The following is a 24,088-nucleotide window of genomic DNA, read 5'->3' as shown; positions in this document are numbered from 1 at the left end:
TGTCGTCGGCTACATATTTAGGTCACGCAATTCGATATCCGTCCATAACGTACACATGCAGAACACACGCCTATGTTTAGTGCAAGGTCATTTTGTTTGTGGGTACATTTATATTAAATGGACACATTCTATGCTGTGATTTCTGATCAATAACTAATAAACAAATGCTGCATTTCTAAAAAAAACAAAAAACAAAAAACGCTGCATTTCTGACTATGCCATATGGGGGAATGTGCAGCCTTGGTGGAGTACTGCGCTCTCTGAGTGCTATTTCAGTTTTTTCTGTAATTAATTCATCAAAATTAACACGTTTAAGTCCCAGCCCCAGTATTCATTCTTCTATTCTGCACATATGTAATGCATTTGATTTGCATACTTTACAACATTTTAATGCATGCTTCTATCAGCACGTGTGACAAGATCCCTCGGCTACAACCAATGACACATCTTTGTTACTTTCAGGATTCAAAGTCCAAGCTGCGTCCATGTCAGTGCAAGAACAGCGAGCAGCAGCGCTACTTTTTCGACAGCTGAGAAATGTAAATTGCTGTAATGACAGTAGAAGCCCACAGGTTTGTCTAGACTGCCAGAGGAATGTGTTCGGTCTCCACAATGCGGTGGTGCACAAGAGAGCTGTTGTCTTTCTAGGCTCCTCCGACACCGAGCAAGAAAAAGAAAGAAGGCCCGTCAGCTGCAACAAAGTCTATTTTGCGACGTTTCATCCATATATTATAAAACGAACGCATTCACCAATGTGTGCATGCAAGTGCACTTAACTTTATGGACTGACGAACCAACCCAAGGCTCATTTATTTAATTTCTAACTAAACATCTGCAATTAGAGAAAACAATTCCACCGCAGCACAGCATTCCTCACATAAGTGACTTTTTATGTCTTGGAATAAAAAAATATTCGACCCTAAGGAAACGTCTAAACATTAACCCCTGAGTGTGTTGACACAAATGCATCAGGAAGCTGCCCATTTTCTCTTTGCAAAGAGGCTGAATTAGCTAGCGACTAGCCACTAGGTGCTCACAGCCGTTAAAGCCGTTAGCCGGGCTGCAGCAGTGAGTCGGTGAAGTTCTTTATCTCAGAAAGCAGGTCAAAGTGTATCAGTGAGATGGTTGGCTGACAGCAGGCGTGGGTCTGCAGGGTCGGGGGGCTTCAGGAATCTGACCTCTGTCCTCACACATGCCTCACCTCAGACACAACAGTCACAGGATACAAAACACACTTCTGAATGCGGTGATGTGTCGACACACAGCAGCACATAAAATGAACTCTCAGCTTTTTATAAAACGTAGAATTATCATAATCAGAGATGAGCTGTCAGTAGGACTCATGGCAGGCGTGGAACTTTAAATAAGAAAGCTTTTTAAATAACTAATATTAAATATCAGATATGCCCTATCAATACTGGATGTAGAAACATGCAGTTTTACTTTAATGCTTTGCTGACTTTAATGCTCTGAACCCCTGAACTCAGCAGTAGGTTGTCTTTAAAATATCTGGAAAATTACACCATTCATCAGAACCAGAGACTTTAAAAACCGAAAAAATTTTGGGATTTCCAACTTTCCGACAGTCCTTGAACTACTCATCTGTGACTTGCTGTTCCATCAGGAAAAAGAACCAAATCTAAGCTTTAAATTGTGATTTTTTTTAAAATCGCTGTATTTGATATGTCTCCTTTATAAATTTGCAACAAAAAAAGTTTGCTCTATCTATAATTCCTTGCTCCTCAGTGCAACCATGAAAACATGAATGACTCAGCTGCGACTAACAGTTATGTGACAACAATTCAGGGACTTTTCGGCTGACCTGGGTTGAACTGCAGGCCGTGTGTTCACAGAGGGTTATGAAAACAAAGAAATATGTAAGCAGGAAAACATCCATAGTATGCAGAGCCAACATGTCCTCCTGTGTTAACTGTTGCACAAAATGTTGCAAATGTTGACATCATTTTTTTATGTTTATGAGCAATCAAAGATAGAAAAAAAATGGAAAAATTCTTTGGGTTTCTAACTTTCCGAAAAGTCCTTGAACTACTCATCTGCGACTTGCTGTTCAATCAGGAGAAATCACCAAATCTAGCTTTAAACTGGGAACTTTAAAAAAAAAGAATCACCATATGTATCATTAATAAATTTGTAATAAAAGAAGAAAAAAGTTTTGTTCTTATCTATAATTCTTTGCTCCTCAGTGCAACCATGAAAACATGAATGACTCAGCTGCAACTAACAGTTATGTGACAAAAATTCAGGGACTTTTCGGCTGACCTGGTTGAACTGCAGGCTGTGTGTTCACAAAGCAGATACGAACAAAGAAATATGTAAGCAGTAAAACATCTATGGCATGTAGAGCCGTCATGTCCTCCTGCGTTAAGTGTTACACAAAATGTTGCACATGTTGATAGCATTTTTTTTGTATGAGGAAGCAAATAAAGTCTTTCTTTCTCCCCTATTTTTACTACTTTATCACACTGCACAGAAGACATTAAGTTCTGTCTGCTTCCAGTTATGGTTGTTCTGTTCCCATAGAGGTGCAGGACTTAATGTTGCAGTGAAACATGAGCCCAAAGTGAGTGAAATTGTGAGAGGAGCAAAAGGAACCATCCAGAAAGTGTTTGAGAGGGTTAACTAACTAAAGCTGCATTCACACAGTGTTTAATGGCAGCTTTCTGTCAGTGTTGATGGGGGGAAGGTTCAGGGTCCCCAGCAGCACAAATAAATAAAATAATTTCTCGGTAGGTGTGAATGCGCACAAACACACACTCAGCACTCCATCAACAACAACAGCAGCAAGAGTCCTTTGGTCTGTGACACTCGGTGATATAAAGCCTGACACTTGGGTCCTCTCCAGGCCTCAGGAGGAGTATTTATGGACTGTGACTGACCCACATACAAAGCCCCAGATTACAATAGTGGACGGACCAAACTACTGAGAGATCACTCGCCGGGTTCCAGTATCAGTTTTCATGAGCTAAATAGGATTCCTCATTTAATGTAGTTTGTAATTCTTGTCTCTAAACTACGGACACCAACTTGTTTACAGCTTCAGTAACATGATAAAGTAGGACCAGCAGTAAATGCCATGTATTCTGTATGGGTCGCAGTAGAATGTTCAGCTGTAAAATAAAATCTGACTATTTTCAAATTCCAAGACATAATATTTGACACAGTTTGCACAACTAACTCCCTTTAAGTCAGCGGTGTCGTTTTGTGTCTCATTTTTGTAATATTTGTCTTGTTTTTGTTGTTTTTTTGGTCTGACTTTTGTCGTTTGTCTCATGTTTTTGTTGTTTTGTTTCTCGTTTTCGTCATTTTGTGGTTTCTTTTTGTCTTGCTTGTGTTTTTTGTCTTATTTTTTTGTCACTTTGTGTTTGCTTCATACATTGTTTTATGTATAGTTTGTGTCGTTCTGTGTTTTTTTTGTCTCGCTTGTGTTGTTTGTCTACTTTTTGGTCGTTTTGTTTCTCGATTTTGTCATTTTTTGTCTTGTTTGTGTCATTTGTATAGTTTTTTAAATCTTGTTTGTCCCTTTTTTGTCATTTTGTGTCTCGTTTTTGTAATATATTGTCTTGCTTTTGTTGTTTTTTTTGCTTTTGTCTTACTTTCGTCGTTCTGATCATAAAGTAAAATACTACATCATCCAGTTCCAGATAACTGTGACTAAATGTTTTGTGTCTTTGTGGATAAACTGTGGTCTATAAGTTGTAATGTGTAAATGATAAACTGAGGCATAATGTTGCTGAAATTGAATGTATTTTTCTTCATAAATTTCAGGTTGTTAATAATGTTTTGTAAAAAGATAATTCCTTAAATGTGAACATTTTCAGAACGTACTTTTTTGCACTAAAACAAAGGAAACGTGGAGTTGTGGTTATTTATAGGTTATTATTTTACTGGTCCGGATCACTGGAGATCAAATTGGGCTGAATGTGGACCTGAACTAAGATGAGTTTGACACTCCTGCTTTAAGTCCTTAAAATAGTGTAAAACCTACTGATGTTGCTCAGCCTGCTTTGTTCCAAGATAATTTTTAATTCCTCACATTTCCATAAAGCACATGCACACACTAGAAAACTGAACCTACACACAATGCCAAGTTATGAGACGTTATCAATTTTACATCACGGAGCTCCGATTACATTCACGAAATGTTTTGCATTTCAAAGTCGTGATGCTAAATTCCACAACGGACACACAATCTTTCACCCCAGAAGCACAAAGACATGCAGGATACAGTAGGTAACGATGACCTTTTCAGCGTCCCGTTAAACACTGGTGAAAGGCCACCTTCTGTTCTCAAAAAGGGGCCACAACAGAGCTCCTTTCAACAGCGAGAGAGTGTGTGTGCACGCTCGTGAGGAAAACCAGAGGCGGCTGGCGTTTTCCAAGGGTTTGATATTAACAGAGAGCCAAGCCTTGTATTCTCCAGGCCGACTCCAGGCAACAAAAGCTGGATGAGACATCGCCGAGGCCCGGTTTTGTTCCAACTGCTGAGTTCACACAACCACGTTCCCACTGCTTGCAGAGACAACAGAAAACAATACTAAACTGGAAAGAAAATCTGTTAGGGGTTAACAAAACAGCTCAGACAGAGAATCCTCATTTATTTTGGTCAACATTTGACACCTAAACGCTTCCTACTGGAAACAAACCGGAGCTCCTTTCCACTGATTATCATTAGCTAAGAGGATTCCTTGTACTTTCCCTTCCTGTCACTGTGTCACTGTGAAGCCTCTTAAAGCACATAACCTCTCACTTTACAAACAGACACACACACACGCGCACACACACACACACACTTCTGGATGATCTGGTAATAAGCCACTGTCAGAAACAAGAGCGTGTCCAGTGTGTGGAAAATGCCAGGAAATAAGAAAAACAAAAGTGAAGTTAAACACAGAAACATGATGGAACATCTCTCTGTGTGGATGTGTGTGTGTGTGTGTGTGTGTGTGTGTGTGTGTGTGTGTGGATGTGTGTGTGTGTGTGTGTGTGTGTGTGTGTGTGTGTGTGTGTGTGTGTGTGTGTGTGTGTGTGTGTGTGTGTGTATTATGCACAGACAGATTGATTACAAATCTTGCCACACAGCAGACATGCACAACATTTATGGGATGAAATACAGAGGGAATGCAAAACTTGGAACAATGGTAACTATACACAAAGCGCACACACATTAACAGATGAAATGCAAACCCAAGAAGCTCGTCTGTGAAATTTTATACCTGCACACACACATGAACGGCCAACGTGCACATCAGTCCCATAAAACTCTAATATTAAAACAGCTGGACTCCAAAACAGCAGATCTCTCCTTACAGGAAAGAGGAAAAAACATACAAAAACAACAACAAAAGGGGAAAATACTCACTTCCTCTACTTCCAACTGCTTTCTTACAAACACACACACACACACACACACACACCCACACACCCACACACACACACACACACACTCCCTGCTGGTATGCAAAGCACTCACCGTGTGTGAAGTGTATGTGTGTGTTTGGGTCGTCCCTGTAGAAGTGCAGCACTGCAGTGAGGCCAAACTCTGCTGAGGCTCTGAAGCTCCCTGCCCGCCCCTCCCACCCCCGACGGTCATGTGACTGCAGCAAGACACGCCCACTTCCTTCAAATAACCCCCCCTCCCTCTGGCATGAAATAAAAAATAAAGCCTGACCTGTATGCACAAAGAGCAAACTTCACCAGAGATCACATTAGATGAAGAAACTATACATTTTCAGCAGCAGTATTTCAGCTAAATAAAAACTGCTCCCTCTGAGTCTGCATGTATTGCTGTGCTGGTTAACTTCACTTTTCCAGATACGATAAACATTTTAGTTTGGATGTCACGTCCTCTATGAAACAGAGTTCCACACGATACTGTGTAATGATGCAATACCTCAATTTTAAAGTGTAAAACAATCAGACTGGATTGTTTATCATTATTTTGCACCGATAACAATACATTACACTGTTTTTACATCTATGAATATGTATCTGCTTGCACACCAGCCAGGTAGTATTTTACTACATTATTGCATTATCCATTGCACTGCAATGCTTCTTCTTTGTGTCTTTGTCTTTTTTCTACTGTGCCTTGCATGTTTGCACCAGAGACTGAGAGAAATCCCATCTACACTACTGTTTAAAAGTTGAGGATCACTTAGAAATGTCCTCATTTCTGAAAGAAAAGCATTTTTTTCCATGAACAACATTAAATAAAATTAACATTACATGAATGATAAATCCAGTCTAGACATTGCTAATGTGGTAAATGACTATTCTAGCTGGAAATGTCCTGTACATGTAGCAGAACTGACATTAAAGTTGACTAAATTGCACAGAGTGAAATATTTTTGATAAAGCAACCCTGCGTTCCACAACAATCAGAGGATATGGTGACATTTGCTCTTTCACAAAGAAAATGTCACAAAAGTGTGTGTGTGGAGGTAAGAAGTATTGAATAACTTTACAGCAACAGCAACGGAAATGTCTGGCAAAAACAGAAAAACTGTGAAATTTATCGTCAAGATTCACATTTGATTAAATATCTGAACCCCAAAGGCAGATGATCACAAAAAGAAAGACTTAATATGACCAAATGACACTAAGAAACAGAAATATTCATTTTATTTTTTACTTTTTGAATTATTCATCTGTGATATGCCATTCCATCAGAAAATCTTAACAAATCTAGACTTTAAAAGTTGTGATATTTCATGAAAATCCTTCAATTCCTCATTAAATAATTCACCAAAAATAAAGCGCTTATAGTAACAAGATCGTGTGAAAAACTAAAAATTCTGTGTCCCTTGGTGCAACTGAAAAGTCATCAGTGACTCAGTTGAGATCCACAATAATTCTGAGACTTTTCAGCTGAACTGGTTTGAACTGCAGGCCGTGTTTCCACTGAGCAGATAGTACAAAATGGAAGCAGTAAAATAACTGTAGGATGTAGAGCCACAAGTTTTTATCCAGTGTTGGAAACATTTGGAGCAATTGTTATACATATTGATTCCAGATTTTTTAATTTTTTGCAAATCAGTAATCAAAGAAAAGGCTGAACTCTCCACAAAAAGATATTTTCGAGTTCTACTTGCACCTATAGTTGTGCTGTTTTTGTAGTGATGCGGGATTTAAACTGACATGAAAAACAAAATGCACAGAAACTGCACACGGTTCAGAGAGTTAATTACAGAGCCATCATTTGTAAACTCTTAAAAGCAGCACTAATAAAAAAAAATGACCGTTTACTTCTGTTAAGTATAAAATGATCTAGAATAATGGTTCAACCTGAGAAATAAGCCAGTGGAAGTAAATTAACTTTCAAGTACCTGCATCTCATTGAATAGTGAGAAAAGCCTTTATTTCCCAAAGCCTGAGAAGTACACCAATTTCTCTGCTGATTACTATTCTTACACAGTGCGTATATTTGTGTGATTAAAGAGTAAGAAAACAGCTGTCTTCAGCCTCACAGGAAGTGTAATTACACAGCAGTGTGGTGCTGGAGAGCAAGCTGACAGCCACACAGGCAGAAACACACATTACTCAGTGCAGCACCTGACATTCCTTGAAATATTCCTGAAAAAATACACAACAGGGCAGATTGAAAAGATGGATTTGTTTCGTCTCATTATGCAAGATAAGAGTTAGTGCTGCTCCTGCTGCTCCACGTTCTTCTAACTATCTGCAGCATCAACATGGACCTTCTGTGTTCTACAGACACATGCATGGAAGAGTGATAAAAAGCAGGTCTGACCAAATAAGGCCTTAAAATAAACCCTTGCTCTACTTACTTTTTACTATGTGAAAAACCCTACACTTTCCTCAGACTGAACGCCTCCTCTCTTACAACTTTCATTCTTCGCTTCCTTTTCTTTTCATCTCTGTCTCTCAGGAGCTCAACTTTATCTCCCCAATAAAAACCCTGCATTTAAAGTGGAGATACTGAAACTGTGCAGAAACTAGCAGGAGTTACAGGTTGGGACTAGAAGCTGCTTTCTGCTTGCTGAGTTTTTAATCACTTTGGGTCCATTTTGAAGCTCAATCAAATTTAAAAAGCTGTCTGTGCAAAAAGCAGAGAGCGCAGTCCTCCTCCAAGGCTGCTCATTCCCCTATATGACTTTGTCAGAAATGCAGCATTTGTTTATTAGTTATTGATGATCAGAAATCACAGCAACACAGAATGCAGTCTTTTAATATAGATGCACCCACAAACAAAATGGCCTTGCATGTGTACGTTATGTACAGATACCCAATCGTGTGACCTAAATATGTATGTATAAATATGTTTTTGAGTAATGTTACTTACAGACAGACAGGCAAACCAATGTCATGTAGCATTGGATTACTGTATGATTATGTTCATTTACATTTACTTTATTTTGTTTATTATTTCGGTGTTTCTATATGTTGTGTCCTGAATCTTATTTCATAGATTATTTGAATTATTTGATGGTTTATTGTTTTGTGTTTCCTGATGGCCATGCTCAGTGTACAATATGTTAGTTCCGGTTTCTTCTTGTTTCTGGTACAACCTTTTTTAATCGCAACACCGATAGTGAGAGCGCGGGTCTGCGTTGTTGTGCGGAGCTGAAATAAAAGCCGACAGAAAACTGTCCTGCCATTGTGGTAATGTACTAGCACAGAAGACAGCAAAATATATAAAAAGCTAACTAGAAGAACATTACAAAATTGTAACCCACCTGACCCACAGCCCTGGAGAGGTGAGACAACAAATTTTAAGGGTTACAGTCACATAACTCCACCATTTCTTGGTGGAGTAAAAAGATACAACAGACAGATGTCAGAGATGAAGCAGGTCACAGTAAAGTGGAGCTGAGAGAAATAAAATAATAGTTTTTACAAGATGAACAGATGCAAACAGATGCAACAGATGCAAAGTTTTTTTTCCATTCAGTGCAAATGAAAAAACAGATTTAGGGGAATAAAAGCAGTGCAGCACTGAGTGTCCTGGAATAGTTGTTTGAAAAGAGAAAGTGTTTGTGCAGACTCTAAAACTTTCTGCCTCTCTGGAGCCTCTCGCTGTAGGTTTCATTAATAACTCGTCTTTTTTTATTTACACCAAACCTTTGAGTTAGCTTCTGCCTACTATGTTTTCACTGACGGCCAACAAAAACCAGTTCACTGACATAAAACCATGATCACAACTTCACAGGTGTCACTAACGGGTTAAAACAGACGTTCTGCAAGATAAAAAGTCTCGACTCCTGCGTGAACCCGGCCATCGTTTGTCTGATCGGACGGAGCTGCTTTATTAGAGAGCCGCTGCCCTGCTGGGGACGTGGCCTTTTCTAATAAAGAGATCTTCATTTTGAGGAGACGGGGGGATATAGTGACAGAAAGCCAATGTCAGGGGGCTGATGTTCCTGGGCCTCGCCGAGCCAAGATGTTGTCATGCATTGGCAGGCAAAGCATAGAGCTGCCTGGCTGACCCCCGCTCCAAGCAGCTGTCCAAGGGCTTTCATAACACTAAAACACGATAGGTAGAAACAGCACAGACTCACTGGGTGCCATATATTAAATGCATCAAAGGCATTTTTTCCTGCGTTGCACCTCTGAGCTGTTGTGAGCGTACAGAAAAGGCTAGCAGAACATCCTAAACCTGTGCATGCAGAAGTTGAAGGATAAAACTTGACATTTAAAAGCATAGTATGAAGAAGAAATGATGAAAAATCAACAGTATCCTGAGTTGCATGTATGCCGAAGGATCTGTGAAGCGAATTAAAAGGAGCAGCAACTTTAGCAGCGTCACTTCTTGCATGATGCCCATGTGAAAGATGTGGGTGGCGACCGCAGAGAAACTAACTGTTTCCTTTGTTTCCTTTCTCTGCCCAGAGGGAATACCGAGGCAGGATATCAAGAGAAACCTGAGTGTGTCACTGTGTGCACATCTGTGTGCATTTAATCTGAACCTGTTTGTCTGGTTACACTATGGGGACTCGACTTCCTTTTTAGGACAAAATGAAGTCTAATAATGTAAATAATAATAAAAATGCAGGATGAAAACATGGTTTGAGTTGAGGTTTAGGTTGGAGTAAGTCTCCAGGAAATGAATGACAGCCAGTGTGTGTGTAAAGAGGAAGTGCTTTCTCAGTTTGGGGGATTAATAGGAAACAGTCATGTTTTTCATGTCTACATAAATGAGTAGAAGTTGCTCTTAAATGAGTTAAAGTTGTTCTAAAGGAATTAAAGTTGCTCCACATTAGTTAAAGTTGCTCTAAAAGAGTTAAAGTTGACCTACATTACCACTGAAAAGTTTGGGATCACCCAGACAATTCCATGTTTTCCATGATAAACTCACACTTTTATCCATGTGCTAACATAACTGCACAAGGGTTTTCTAATCATCAATGAGCCTTTCAGCACCATTAGCTAACACAATGTAACATTAGAACACAGGAGTGATGGTTGCTGGAAATGTTCCTCTTTGCTGTGTTTCTAACTGTAAACTACACAGGACTTAAATGCAGCTCTGACATGGAGCTTTTCCAGGCTCAGGGTTTGGGACCTTCCAGGTATGACGACACCACCTGTGTGACAGCATCTCCTGCTGGTCGCTGAGGGAGTTGCAGCTACTTCTCATTCTACTAACACTCCCAGAGGAGACATGCAGACTTCAACATGCTACTGATCTGATTAATATCATTGGTTAAAGGTTGTTTTTACGGCTTGTATTTTACCATCAAGCTTTTTGTGATATGTATGTAACAAGTGTCTTAAATAGAAGCTAATATTTGACTGATTACCTCAAAAATAAACAAACTGATTTCTGATGACATAAAACACACCTTCTGTTGCAGGTCACACCAAATAGTGAAACAGTTGTTTGGTTCTCTGCTCTGTCTAATAATTCTAAAATATTACATTCAAACATACAAATCCAACATTTACACACCTGCAAATAGTTCACTTCACTTTCAGGCAATGAAATCTAAACTTTGGTGAAGAGCTTTGACCCATAAATACACTTTACTATAGAAGAAGACAGATGTGGTGAATACAGGATCAGGGATCCAGAGTACAACACGTTTAAACTGATCACATCACTGTGATTTCCTGTTAGATGTTCTTAAACCTGCACAACTGAGCCCAGTGCTTCGTCTCAGGAGCTCTTCTGTAGATTCTGATGGACTCGTCAGATCGAGTCACTGAAGTTTCTTGTTCTATTTTATCTTCACAACATTTTGTGCACTACTAATTTGTGTGTTTTTCACTCCAGCAAGGAACGTGGCAGAGTTATGTGACGATCGACTGTCTCTGTCTGTCTGTCTGTCTGTCTGTCTGTCTGTCTGTCTGTCTGTCTGTCTGTCTGTCTGTCTGTCTGTCTGTCTGTCTGTCTGTCTGTCTGTCTGTCTGTCTGTCTGTCTGTCTGTCTGTCTGTCTGTCTGTCTGTCTGTCTGCAACATTACTCAAAAACAGACAAACGAATTTAGATGAAATTTTCAGGGAGGGTCAGAAATGACATAAGGACAAAGTGATTAGATTTTGGCAGTGATGCAGCTTATAGTCTGGATCCACAGACTTGATAAAGATTTCTGTATCATTGCCAGATAGCAGCACGGCGTCACTGTAACCATGACAACAAGTGAACACTACATCAGCTGCCTGCTGATGATCACATGATTGTGATCCTACTACAAATCCACCGCTGAGGACTTATCAGGACTTATCCATTGGAAATGATCCAAGGAACAACTGATTAAATTGTGGGGGTGTTTCTGAGTACCATCAATTCCCGCCACCCTCTACATATTTAGGTCACGTGACTCAGTATACGTATATAACACACACACGTATAAGACACACCTGTGCTCAGTTCAAGGTCATTTTGTTTGTGGGTACATCTATATTAAATGGACACATTCTATGGTGCCGTGATTTCTGATCATTAATAACTAATAAACAAATGCTGCATTTCTGACATATGGGGGAATGAGCAGCCTTGGAGGAGGACTGCGCTCTCCAAGTGCTTTTCTTGTTTACTATTTGTTGCATAATGATTTACTAAGTGTGTCTTTTGGGATGTTTAAATGGCTTTTCACTTCATTTGGGTTTATATATATTATATAATATATCCTATATTCCGGCCCTCAGTTAGTAATGAACCTACTACTAGGCCCATACTCATGGTTTTATTCATTTTGCATTTTAAATCCTTCCTTATTGTCTGAAATAACAGAGATCAGGTCCAAGAGATCATGCTGTGTCATGACAACCTCGTCCTGCAGAATCACACAGGATACACTTATAATTGTGCACAGTGGAAAGTTTTTGGTACGCAGGAAAATGAAAAAAAATTGGCACACCAGTGCAAACAAAGTAAGAAGTTAGTCAGAGCCCTGGTGGGGTTTTTTTTCTTTTTTTCTGGAATAAAGGATGAGATTTCCTCCAAACAGCTTCATTATGCTACTTCAAGGTCTCTTGTTACACAACATTTGGTTGTTGTCATAGTTTCATTTCCCGGTAAAACAAAGCCTAACCGGACTGCTCACTGACAAACACAGACCAGAGATTTGAAAGCTGCAGACTTATGCAGGTAACCTCTTTCTCTTCTAAAAGGAACGTTCTTTTACTGATTAGAAATTATGCTAAAGATGAAAATATTACCTTTAAGAGTATTTTGTTGATGCTGTAGATTGCATTCAGTGTAAATCTTTTCTGAAGCTTTTTCAGTGTTAATCAGAGTGTCTGGTTTCACATACATGTGCAGTTTTGAAACGTTTAACGTCCCAATTTCATATCTTGTCAGTATTTTTTGATCAATCTAAACTTGGAATGACAGTGAAATCATTTATTGCAATTCTGATCATTTTTACATCTCTGTAAGGGACACATTTGTCTTAAAGCTTGCTCCTAGTCATACTGACCACACCCTTCCTAATGTGTTTTCAGTGTAAGTGACATGATCTGACACGCTTCAAATGCAACAAATTACAGTCTATTTAGCTGGACTGTCGCTCTTTGTGCTCCCGTCTGTCTGTCACTGTTTGGAGAAACAACAACAAAAAAAGACTAATTCATACTAAAAGACGAACCTCAAAAATGTTTTTAAAAATGTTTTAAAAATATGTAATATAATCATCGTGTAATCATCACATACATCACTTGCGATAAAGACGTATGGACACAGTACAGATGAATAAGAGCTTCTTCTTCAAATTCTTCTTCTCCGTCTTCTTCCTTCCTTACTACAACATTCTCACTGTTTTACTGCGTTTGTCTCAGGTCACTGTGCAAAAAACAACAGGATAAATTCATTACAAAACATATTTACATACTCATTTCATTTCAGTATTTAAATCTGAAGCATTAAGCTAAAATGTTAACTTAAGAAACTAAAGACTAAATTTGTGGAATGCACACTCAGATCCCTTCTGACCTTTATTAAGGTTTCTATGATGATTTATGCTAAAATAATTCTTGCTTTTAGACAGACTGGAAAAACCTGTCCATCAGATGTTGATCAAAATGTGAAGAAATAGTCTGTAATAGTTTCAAAAACACGTATGGAACAAGTGAAAAAGTTTTAAAATATCTTTACAGGATGATGAAGGTCTCAGGAAGAATCCTGATCAGCTGTTCAGCTCTGATCCTCGTCCTGACGTCTGTATCTGCTATAGAAATACTCGACTCCATCGATGACCTGAAGAGAATCAACTTTGGCAGGTCTGTTCCCACTCACAGTCTTGTGCTGCTCCACTGGTTTGCCAACACAGTGACCATCGACGGCTACAACATGATAAGCCTGAATTTTGACCCAGACAATGGTGACTATGGCTCACATCATTACAGCAACTATGAAGGGCTGCTGCCTCCAGGAAACACCAGATACTACACCATCGGTAACATCTATCAGGAGAGAGGCTTGGAACTTCCACATCATGTTGTCTACCCTCGGTCCGAGTATGTAGGAAGAAACAGAGCTCGGATCATCGTCAGAGTCAGGAATCAGAGAAGACAGGGTTTACAGATAATAGATGAAGTCTACATCACCCAGCATTACGAGGATAATCGGGGGCCAGATTATGATCCACATCACACATATCTGATCACCACCAACCTCTTAAGACAGATTAGACAGTTTTCCATGAATGGAGACCAGCAGTTACTGGTGAGTCTCAGAAACCGCTTTGGGAGCAACGCTGATGATTCCAGGTTAAGGCTCATCAGAAACACATGGGGTTCCCTCGCTTGTCTCGGACTGTTGTTGTTTATCGTTGTCCAGTCAGGGACAACAAGTGACAGAAACAATAATTTGGGCAAAGATTGTGTATTATTCATTCTTCTGTTAGTCTTCATTGCTTTCATTATTCTATTCAGTAGCGCAAATAAACAACACGCATGAGAAAGCATGTTCCCAGGTAACACATCTTAACCTGACTGGTGGTGCTCTTTGATGATTTCTATTTTAAAGTGGGACGGAAACAGAGAATCAATCAATAACAACAACTTGACGCCACTAGACGACGGTCAGGGATTTGTTCTTCTGTTCTGTTGAATGCTTTGCCTCAATATGACTTGCATATTTAGTCCATTTTGGAAATATTGTTTAGCTAAGATTGAAAAAAGCCAAATAACGTCAATGACAAACTGTGTGTCGTGTAGGGCTGAGGGTCTTCAAGGGTTCAGTTAGGACCAAAGTAGAAGAAACTAGTAAAACATATTTTTCTTGTCATGAGATGAGGAAGTCATCAGAATGTCAAAGTGGCATCGTATTTACCTGCAGACTCTTATGCACAAAATATAACAGAATCAGAGAAAACCAAACAACACAGCAGTTTATGTTTGATTAAAATACGAAGGAGAATGTGTTGGGTGGTCAACAACCTGATTATATAGAGCTTCCTAGATAAACAGAAGCAGCTTTTCTTTAGCATAAAAGTACTTTAACTCTGCAAAATAGTTCTTCTTGGATATGATAATACACTCCTCTGGTTTCAGTTCTGCAATAATGTCTAGTCATCGTGTCTGATCTAGTAGTAGCGCTGATTCATGCTTTGTTTGAGAGATGAAGAGAAAAGAAACTGTTCTGATGGATAAAAGACAAAAATCTGTGTTAGGATTAATAGTTAGTGATTGTGTTTTAATTATGATTTGTACTGTTGAAAATAGCATTTCTAATAAACCACAATTTATTGGTCTTGTCTGTGTTGTTATTTTAAGCTCAGAGAAACTGAATGAACCCGTGTTAGATCTGCAAACAGCGTGTCCACCTTATTCAAACAAAAAAAAACACACATACTCAAACACAGATGAATTATTTCTCCAAGAGATAATTTCCATCTCATGTGACATGGATTAGTCCTTGTCTTTCGCTAAGTCAAGCATAGAAGTGCTGCTTTTTTTTTTTTTTTTTTTTTTTAAGGATGTATCAGTCGTAAACAAAGCTGGTGTTCTGGTGAGCTACTGATGTAAATCCACCATATTAATAGTTTAAATCCACCTGAATAGAGAAAAAAAGAATAAATTCAGCCCATAAAACATGAACACATCAGCTTGTCTGGTGAACAAAGTCAGATTTTACCTCCTAAACCTGCTTATAAATGATCAATATTCAACTCTTGCACTTCAGTGGGCATCTGGCTGTCTGCCCGTGTTCAAATGTTAAAGATCTAAAAAATAAATACGAAACTTCACCAAGAGAAGTCAGCATTCGGAGGCAGCAGGATTTATTGATGACAAAAATTGAGGAGTAGCTCTTAGAAGTGATTAACACCACAAGAAAGACCAAAGATACTGAGCTGAGCTTCATCTTTTGTGCTGTGAGGGTTGGTCATGTTTCCATGTCTACAGGGCATATGATAGGAGTGACATTTTTTTCACACCATTATACTTTTCTAAATCTACTGGTCAGTGTAACAGACATGAAGTTATCATATTTCACCTCTAGATCTAACCTTACAGAGGACATGCACATTTGGTCTCTTTTTTAAAAGTTATATTGCTTTAAGTTTACACCATTATGGTTTGAGTACAGCACACATAAGTTTCTACAATGTGAGTATCTTTATACCAAAACTACAGGTTATACTTTGTGACCTTCCAGCTGTATGTGTGTGTGTGTTCTCCACAGACACACACCATACCATCAAAACATCAGACATTACTAGAATATTTATCATTATATATTTCAGACATGCGTTTTATCTTTGGTCTTCAGTTTAATAGAATTTGCTATAATTATATCATCTTTTACTTGTAGTACATTATACCCAAAAAATACTACACTACACATGTTGCTGCATCACATGCCTGCGCACAATAGTTCACCGCTTAATAACTGCTGCTTTGACAAAGGAAACTCTTTCTCCTCCCTGCCAGATGCTGCTCTTAACCAAAGTAGTTCACTTCTCAGATGATGGTCTGGATGATGCTCTGGAACAACTGGAGGTCATTAACCTTTATTCCTCTTTGGAAGGTTCTGCTGTGTGGAGCAGCATCAGGTAAAAGGAGGGACAGAAGCTAAGTTTTGATTCACACCATAAAACAGTGTGAAAGGAGGAATTGTTAGGATTTATTATTTTTATTATTTCTAATAAACATACTGCTGGCTTACGACTGATTTACACATTGCATTGTACGCTAAATAAAAGAGTTGTATTGACCTGTGAATGAATAGGAGGGTCTCCAACATTGTCTCCAACATTATGTGAATTAGGATTAAACAAAGTTGAATAGTACCAGGTCAAATAGAGGGCAAAGCACACCAGCTTACACCCAAGACACATCAGACACACGAACATGCACTGCAGACACACACATTCTCATGCACACTTACTGCACGCTCACACACACCAGCTACTTCTCATTGAAGGCCACACTTGTTTTAAGAACATCATGTGAAAGAACATAAAACTGATAAAGTGCGTACATATGACTGAAGACATGCGTCACCCAAATCAACGACAGCACCGTCATACAACTTCAACAGGAAGAACACAAGTAACCATATATGACTGTGCTCTTACGCTATGGCTGATCATAAAGACACTAAGACACAAACACCTATCAGTCATTCATTGTAGGAAGGGATTCCTGTCTCTTTCAGGTTGTCAGAGACTGCTGATTAACTGGAGGATTGTACGGTAAGAAGATGTGGCCAAGCCTATCCACCAATGAGAGAGAGCCAAGTCTAAACCACAGCTCTTCTCCACCAGTTTTTGACCAATGAGACTGCAGCACATTTCATAAATATACACTGTGAACTGAATACTGCATCCATTACTGGGAAGACGCCTTCAGTTAACTACAGTCCTCTGAACAGTGATGGTCCTTGATATCAAGCTATTGGCATCGTAGAATAAACAACTTTATCTGAGAGAAGTTGCCCATCTGCTATCTCAAAAAACAAACACACTCAACATAAACCTCAACAGCACACGGCATCAGAGCAGCACTTTCCTTTCTTGAAAAATGAAGGTTTCATGCTAACAGCGTTCAGTAACCACTAGTGCTGCTTGGTTTCAGTTTCATTTCCATTATCAAGGAAACACAACCTAAAGGGAGTTGCCTGCTTCAACACAAACACATCAGATCAGACTCCTGACTGCAGCAGACCGACGCAGGTAAGCTCTCTGTTTTATTACAGCAAGTTTTTTGGTTTACTTTGGCTTCTATTCATGACTTGTGAAACATTTCTAACCGGTATTCACTTAACGCAACGCAGCCGGCAGCTGTTGTTTTTCTGTTGGATTAGATTTGGAGTACATTGTACTTTGCCTCCTCTGAAACTTCAGTTGGATCACTAGAATACTCTCTCATACACATATTCACACGTTTGTTTTATTGCTTTTAAATATTTATTAACTTCCTTTTATTGTCTGTCTCGTAATTGTGTTGTCATTTATGAAACAAATAACCTGCATGAACAGAGAAATAACAGTTCATAATTGATCAAAGTGGTATTATTAGCAATAAAACTGACACTTTCCATGTCTGTCTGACAATAACACAGTCATTCATACTAAGTGATCACTTCCTGATGGGTTTTCAGTCGAACTGATCCTGGTTCTGGGTTAAAGTGTGTTCAGCTGTTTATCTCCTTTCTGGGCTGGACGATGCAGCTCAAAAAAAACTTCTCCTGATCAAGCAGCTTACTTTGAATTTACCCATTTAAAAAAAAATAATTAAATCGAGGTATAGAGCAAATAATTTTACTGCTAAAACACAATAGGTAGGGTTAAGGTGGGCTGGTCCAGGGAACGCCTATGAGCACTGAGCCTTCATTGCTGCAGTGGAATGCTGTGTGCCAGGCTGAAGGTTTTTAGGGCAGTGGTGGTGCAACAGTTAAGTCTCTGGACTACTGATCAGAAGGTCAGAGGTTCAAGCCTCGATGTGGCCACTTGAGCAAGGCCCTTAACCCTTCCTGCTCCAGGGGGCGCTGTACCATGGCTGACCCGTCACTCTGACTCCCCCAATTGGAGAGATACACAAAAATCCGAATTTCCCCTTGTGGGATTAATAAGGGATAATAAAAATAAATAAATAAATAAATGCCCACAAATAGGAATAAATTAGGATTAGGGATGATCTCAACTTCAGGGACATTAAATAAGTAAAATCAGCTTTGAGGTAAAGTGAGCTCACATTATTAAGATACAAAAGGGAAACAATGTTTTACAAAATGTGAATTTAACAGACGAATATCTAAAAACGCATTTAATTATTCAGCGCTTATGTTCTTCTCTTGAGGATGACTGAAAGTTTCTCGTATGCGGTTTGTTTGAACAGTCTAGTAAATCTAGAAATGTCTCCTGTGCTTCGATGTTTCTGTTGAATTCGGCACCCAGGAAATGAAAGGTTTTACATGTGGTTGATTCTGACTTTAAGCTGTTTTCAAATTCATCCTGCCTTTTAAAATGGGCAAAAACAACTACTAATAACTTGTACAAATGCAAAATAAAATGTATTAAACGGAGCTTCCCCCCGCCCAGAGAGTTATTTTCTCCACTGTGTCAAATGTTAAAGGTGCGACCAGATGTTAAAGGACTGCTGAGCTCAGTCCTCATGTGATACAGGAGGCTGTTTATGAGTCGGACAAGGAGCACACTTGGGTTTTGTTTATGTGCTTTTACGGCATCTAATATATTCAAGGGACGATATTTAACAGCTGATTGAACAATGACCCCAAATGGGATATGGGGAAACAGGATTTCACATGCTGTAATTTCTTCTTTTAAATCGCCTTCCTCTTTCCATTGCTCTTCTTTAAAGTCTTCTTCTTCCTTTTTGCATTCTTTAAATTCTTCTACTTTGAATTTTGCCCTTTTGAATTCTTCTTCTTCCTCTTTGCATTCTTCGTCTTGTTCCTTTCTTACTATGATATTCTCTCACTGTTTTACTGCATCTGTCTCAGGTTATGTTTTAAAAAACAACATTTTAATTTCATACTAAAAAAAAACAAAACAAAACTTACATATTCATTTCATTTAAGTGACAATATCTCCTGAAGCATTAAGCTAAAACAATAATTCAAAAAACTAAAGATTAAATTTGTGAAATGCACATTGAGATCCCTTCTGACCTTTTAAAGGTTTATATGATGTTTTATGGCCAAAATTATTCTTGTTTTAAGACAGACTGGAAAAAAATTGTGAACCTATCTATCAGATGTTCATCAAAATGTGAAGAAACAGTTTCTAAATAATCATTTGATTTGTCCCTAGTTTCAAAAACATGTACGGAACAAATGAATAATTTTTAAAATATCTTTACAGGATGATGAAGGTCTCAGGAAGAATCCTGATTTGCTGTGCAGCTCTGATCCTCGACCTGATATCTGCATCTGCTGTACCAAGACTCAACTCCATCGATGACCTGAAGAAAGTCAACTTTGGCCAGTCTGTGCCCACTCGAGGTCTCGTGCTGCTCCACTGGTTTGCCAACACAGTGGACATTGACAACAACAACGTCATACGGCTGCCATTTGACCCAGACAGCGGCGATTATGGCTCACATCACTATGGCAACTATGAGAGGATGCTGGACCCACTACCTCGAGGAAACATCAGATACCGATACTTCACCGTCGGCAACATCTTCCAGGAGACAGACTTGGAACTTCCACCTCACGTTGTCCACTACCAGTCGGGGAACGAAGAAAGAAACAGGAACCGGATCATCATGAGGGTCAGGGAGCAGAACGTGGGAAGTACGATAGACCAGGTCTACATCACCCAGCATTATGAGACATCGGACCATCAGGGGACACGGTACGATCCGGATCAGACGTACCGCGTTACCGTGAACCTTTTAAGACAGATCAGAGAGTTTCCTCTGGAAGGAAATCGAATGAACACACTGACAGATCTCAGAAACCGCTTTGGAAGCAACGCCGATGATTCCCGACTAAGGAGCCTCAGCAACACGATGGGTTCCCTCGCTTGTCTCGGACTGTTGTTGTTTATCGTGATCGAGGAAAAGCACTCCGCTGCCCAGCGTAACAACAGACCTAAGCCTGCAGCGAGAAGGAACACCGATGTGGTTGTCAACATCCCAGAAACCACACATTTTATAGGATTTCAAGGAGTGGTTCAAAGTAATGGAATAACACTGAAGGTGACGACAGGTACAAATGGAAAAGCCAGAATTGTTTGGGGCAACGTCCCTCGACATCTTTTAAATGAAGGTGTGATGGTAGCGCTTTACAAGAATAATGAAGACGAGAATGCTATGATCTCTAAGTGTATCGGGACTGGATCAGGCAGCCATGACACGTCTGTCCCTCTGAACGAAGGTCTCCAGGTCCGACTGCACGAGAGGAAGACCTTATACTGCTTCTGGTCACGGAAGGGAGAAGAGAAATGCAGAGGTCTTGAGTTCAAGAATCCCATGCCAGTCGATATAGCAGACTACAACGCAAAACTACAACTGTTTGTCAAAGACGGGAAGGCTTGTGCTCGCTTATACATGAAGAAGTCCTTCAGGGAGTGGGGGACGGAGTTTAAAAAGTCTTGGGTTGGGTTCTACAGCTCTGCACAAACAGCCACGAGCGACTACGAGTGGTGGCAATGGCAGTGGGCAACAAAATTCCAGCCAAACCCGGACTTTGAGGACTTCTCTTATGATATCTACGAGTATCGCTCAGGTATGACAGCTGCTCCAGGTGTCCAAGCACGATTCATACTCCAGGGGGAGGTGGTGAAAGCTCGCACTCCGATCTGGGGGGAGTGAAGACTGGTCGAGTTGCACTGCAGACAATTTTAACAAAATGCAAAATATAGCTGTAAAATATCAGATTCATCAAAAATTTAAGAGTATTGCTATGACGGCTCAAACCAGTCATGCCATTGTAATGTCTGTTTTAAATCTAAACACAATCCTTCATTAAATACCATCCAGGAGACAATTTCATAGAGGCAGATTTAAAAGATTTAAAGTTTTCTTTGTGTTATGTGTTGGTTTATTTCATAAACCATCAACGTTGGCAGATGAGAAACTGCACTGCAGAAATGTTTATATTAAATAGCTTCTTGACCATACAGCACTGAGTGATTGAATTTTATGAGATGATTTTTTTATCATGTTAAAATGTTGTGTAGTGTTTTCTTTAAATGACAATGAATAGACATATTTTTTTTACATATTTTTTAAAAACTTCCAAAAGTGAAATGCCGTTTAAGTCTCTCCAAAATGTTTCCCTGCTGTGTGTTTTGTTTGGTCTCCATACTGTTGATTTTATTGTGTAATATACTTGCTTTTTTGGGAAATGTAGGAGATGTGGGACATATTTAGGATCACGGCAAACCGTCCAGAGTCTTCAGGATTTCAGTCCAATTCAGTTGGACAGTTAACTTTAAATCCAGACAGCAGACAATAGTAAAAACTGTGAGTGATTACCAAGACGGACCAAAAATCTGCAGACTCGGACCTCTGAGGCACTGACATTTGTCAAAAATTTCACTTGTCTGGGAAGAAGAAAGAGGAAAAACAGCATCTAAAGTTTTACTAGACACAGATTTAAAGTCTATAGGTTGTGTTTCAACAAATACACAAGGGTCATTCCAGAATTGGAGGACATCTCACCTAACAAATTTCAAATAATCCATGTACCAAATACTAAAACATGCAGTTGCTGTTGTGTAAATGTACTTGTCCTGAGACCAAATCTAAAAAAAATAGGAGAAAAGAATGTTTGTTCATTCGAATATAGCTTTTCCTCCTGAGAAAAAGATCACATTAGCATGGATTAGCAACCCTGTTACTGTGATTAGAGTAGGGTTAGCAAACAACACAGAAAACATGGAATAAAAATGCTACCATTGATGTGGAAGCTGAGCCAATCAATACCTATTATTGATGAATATGGAGCAGAAAACTGTAAAAGAGAAGGTTTAGTTTTCAATCATTTAAAGCCCAAATGTCCTCCAATTCTGGAATGACCCATAGATGGACAATTTTAGCTTTAAAGGTCTATTCGAAAAGTTGTAGTTTGTTAATTGCAGTATAAAGTCGTCTTTTTGTGGCTCCTGCACTGCTCCAGCATGTCTGATCAAATAGTGATTCACTGCTGATCCGTATGTCTTATAAAGATTAAGATAAAGGGAACACAAACTGCTTTGGTGGTTAAATGACAAAAACAAGCATTAAGCTGTAAGTATGATCTATTGTCTGTGATGGACCGCTTTCACTGATAATATATCAGCTTTGCAAAATGATTTTTGAATTTTCTGTATTGTTGAAAATTGGGCATTTAATAAACTATATTTTAAAAGTCATGTTTGTGTTTTTATGATGTTTTTTTAATTAAAACTTGCATTTGTCCAAGTTAGATCTGCAAAATCGTACAGAGAGGCGACTTTTTTTCAAGCTCAAAGTTTATATTTAACAGCATGTATGCCTCGTGCAAAACAAAAACCACCCAGATACAGATAAATGATGTATTTGAGAGATAATTTCCATCCCTTGTGACACGCACAAGTCCTGGTTTCTGGCCAAGTCCCAAACAGGCCTATCAAAAGGCCTTTATCTGTGTGTGAAGAGATGAATTCTGTTCCTTAACGTGGTGAAACCAGGATACTGCTCAGCCAACAAGCACAAGACGGATCATGAGATAATGAGTCATGAAACTCATTAAAGTTTAAAAACTGTTGCAGACTCAGCTTTAAGAAAAAAAGACCGAAGAGTGTTGGAATCCAGAGCCAAGTACTAAAGACAAACAGACTGTCGTTTGAGAGAAAAGCTGACACATTCCATCATCTGTTTCTACCATTTCCTTAAAGATTCGGTGCATAGAAGAAATGAATTAAGCAGAAACTATCTCACTCCTGCAAAAAAAAAAAAAATAAGCTGATTCAAATGTAGAGATGGATTATATTTGTGTTTCAGCGCTGAAATGAAACCAATCAATTACCAAATGCTGCAGAAATGCTCCTTTTCATTCAATCCAGTCTATGATCATCGGGGGGAATCTTTAATTCAGGTAACTTGTGTACAAGAAAATTACAAAAACCAGACTCAGAGGTGCAGCAAACTGTTATTTTAATCAGTTCAAGGAGGGATGTTTTCATTTCGACAGTCCTAAATTCAAATAAAAATTATACACAACACAGAAAAATCGGAAGCTCCTTTAACCTGAAAGCTGGTTTCTGGGTAATGAAATGAGGTTTAGAAGATATCAGATATTAACATTCTGACTAGACTTCCTGTTTTCACATTCTTTCAGACCTGCCACAAACCACACGATGCAAGACTCACCACAAAGCATTACCTGGAACTATTAGGCTGCAACTTGCAAAAGCAAAACTTCATCTTCTTCTTTCCCCTTTCTAAGGTCATAATGGCCTTTAGACAGGCAGACGCTGCGTTAGATTAGATATCGTCTATTCTGATGTGACTAAGCAGACTAGTGGCCTCCATGTTGGTCTGTAATCTAAATCTGACCTTGTCCAAACTACAATATAAACACAAAGATCAGAGAGAATCCTCAGAACTGATGCTGGCATTGCTTGCATGTACTGCTGCTCTGTTGGTGTCACTTCTCTTGATATCAGCAAACCTTGCAACATAAGTCATCTGAGTCTCCAGTATGTCTCTCTGAATCTGCCTCCTCATC

The 24,088-nt window shown here is 39.1% G+C and overlaps 3 protein-coding genes across 7 annotated transcripts in view; 2 read left to right on the top strand and 1 right to left on the bottom strand.

Annotated features, from left to right (window-relative positions):
* LOC111576155 (septin-9-like) overlaps window positions 1-24,088 on the bottom strand; it is a 103,541-nt gene that overhangs the window by 26,104 nt on the left and 53,349 nt on the right. Inside the window, exon 1 of one of the 5 annotated variants that reach the window (XM_023281705.3) lies at window positions 5,492-5,568. The exons of the other annotated variants lie outside the window; for them this stretch is intronic. The gene's annotated coding sequence lies outside the window, so the exon portion shown is untranslated. Of the gene's footprint in view, window positions 1-5,491; window positions 5,569-24,088 lie in introns of those variants that run through there. 5 annotated transcript variants of the gene reach the window in all.
* Window positions 12,413-15,175, top strand: LOC111576158 (uncharacterized). Its single transcript, XM_023281709.3, has 2 exons — window positions 12,413-12,571; window positions 13,579-15,175. The coding sequence occupies exon 2, from the start codon at window positions 13,580-13,582 to the stop codon at window positions 14,378-14,380; it is 801 nt and encodes a 266-aa protein (XP_023137477.1). The 5' UTR covers window positions 12,413-12,571; window position 13,579; the 3' UTR covers window positions 14,381-15,175.
* LOC111576157 (uncharacterized) lies at window positions 17,273-22,751 on the top strand. Its single transcript, XM_023281707.3, has 2 exons — window positions 17,273-17,600; window positions 19,752-22,751. Exon 2 carries the CDS (start codon window positions 19,753-19,755, stop codon window positions 21,205-21,207), a length of 1,455 nt encoding a protein of 484 aa, XP_023137475.1. The 5' UTR covers window positions 17,273-17,600; window position 19,752; the 3' UTR covers window positions 21,208-22,751.

Source organism: Amphiprion ocellaris, chromosome 19 (assembly GCF_022539595.1).
Source record: "Amphiprion ocellaris isolate individual 3 ecotype Okinawa chromosome 19, ASM2253959v1, whole genome shotgun sequence".
Classification (NCBI taxonomy): Eukaryota; Metazoa; Chordata; class Actinopteri; family Pomacentridae; genus Amphiprion; species Amphiprion ocellaris.
This window is presented reverse-complemented; position numbering and strand designations above follow the sequence as displayed.

Bases quoted from the DNA above. Each gene is read 5' to 3' on its own strand.
- LOC111576158 (XM_023281709.3), top strand. From the start codon at position 13,580: ATGATGAAGGTCTCAGGAAGAATCCTGATCAGCTGTTCAGCTCTGATC.
- LOC111576157 (XM_023281707.3), top strand. From the start codon at position 19,753: ATGATGAAGGTCTCAGGAAGAATCCTGATTTGCTGTGCAGCTCTGATC.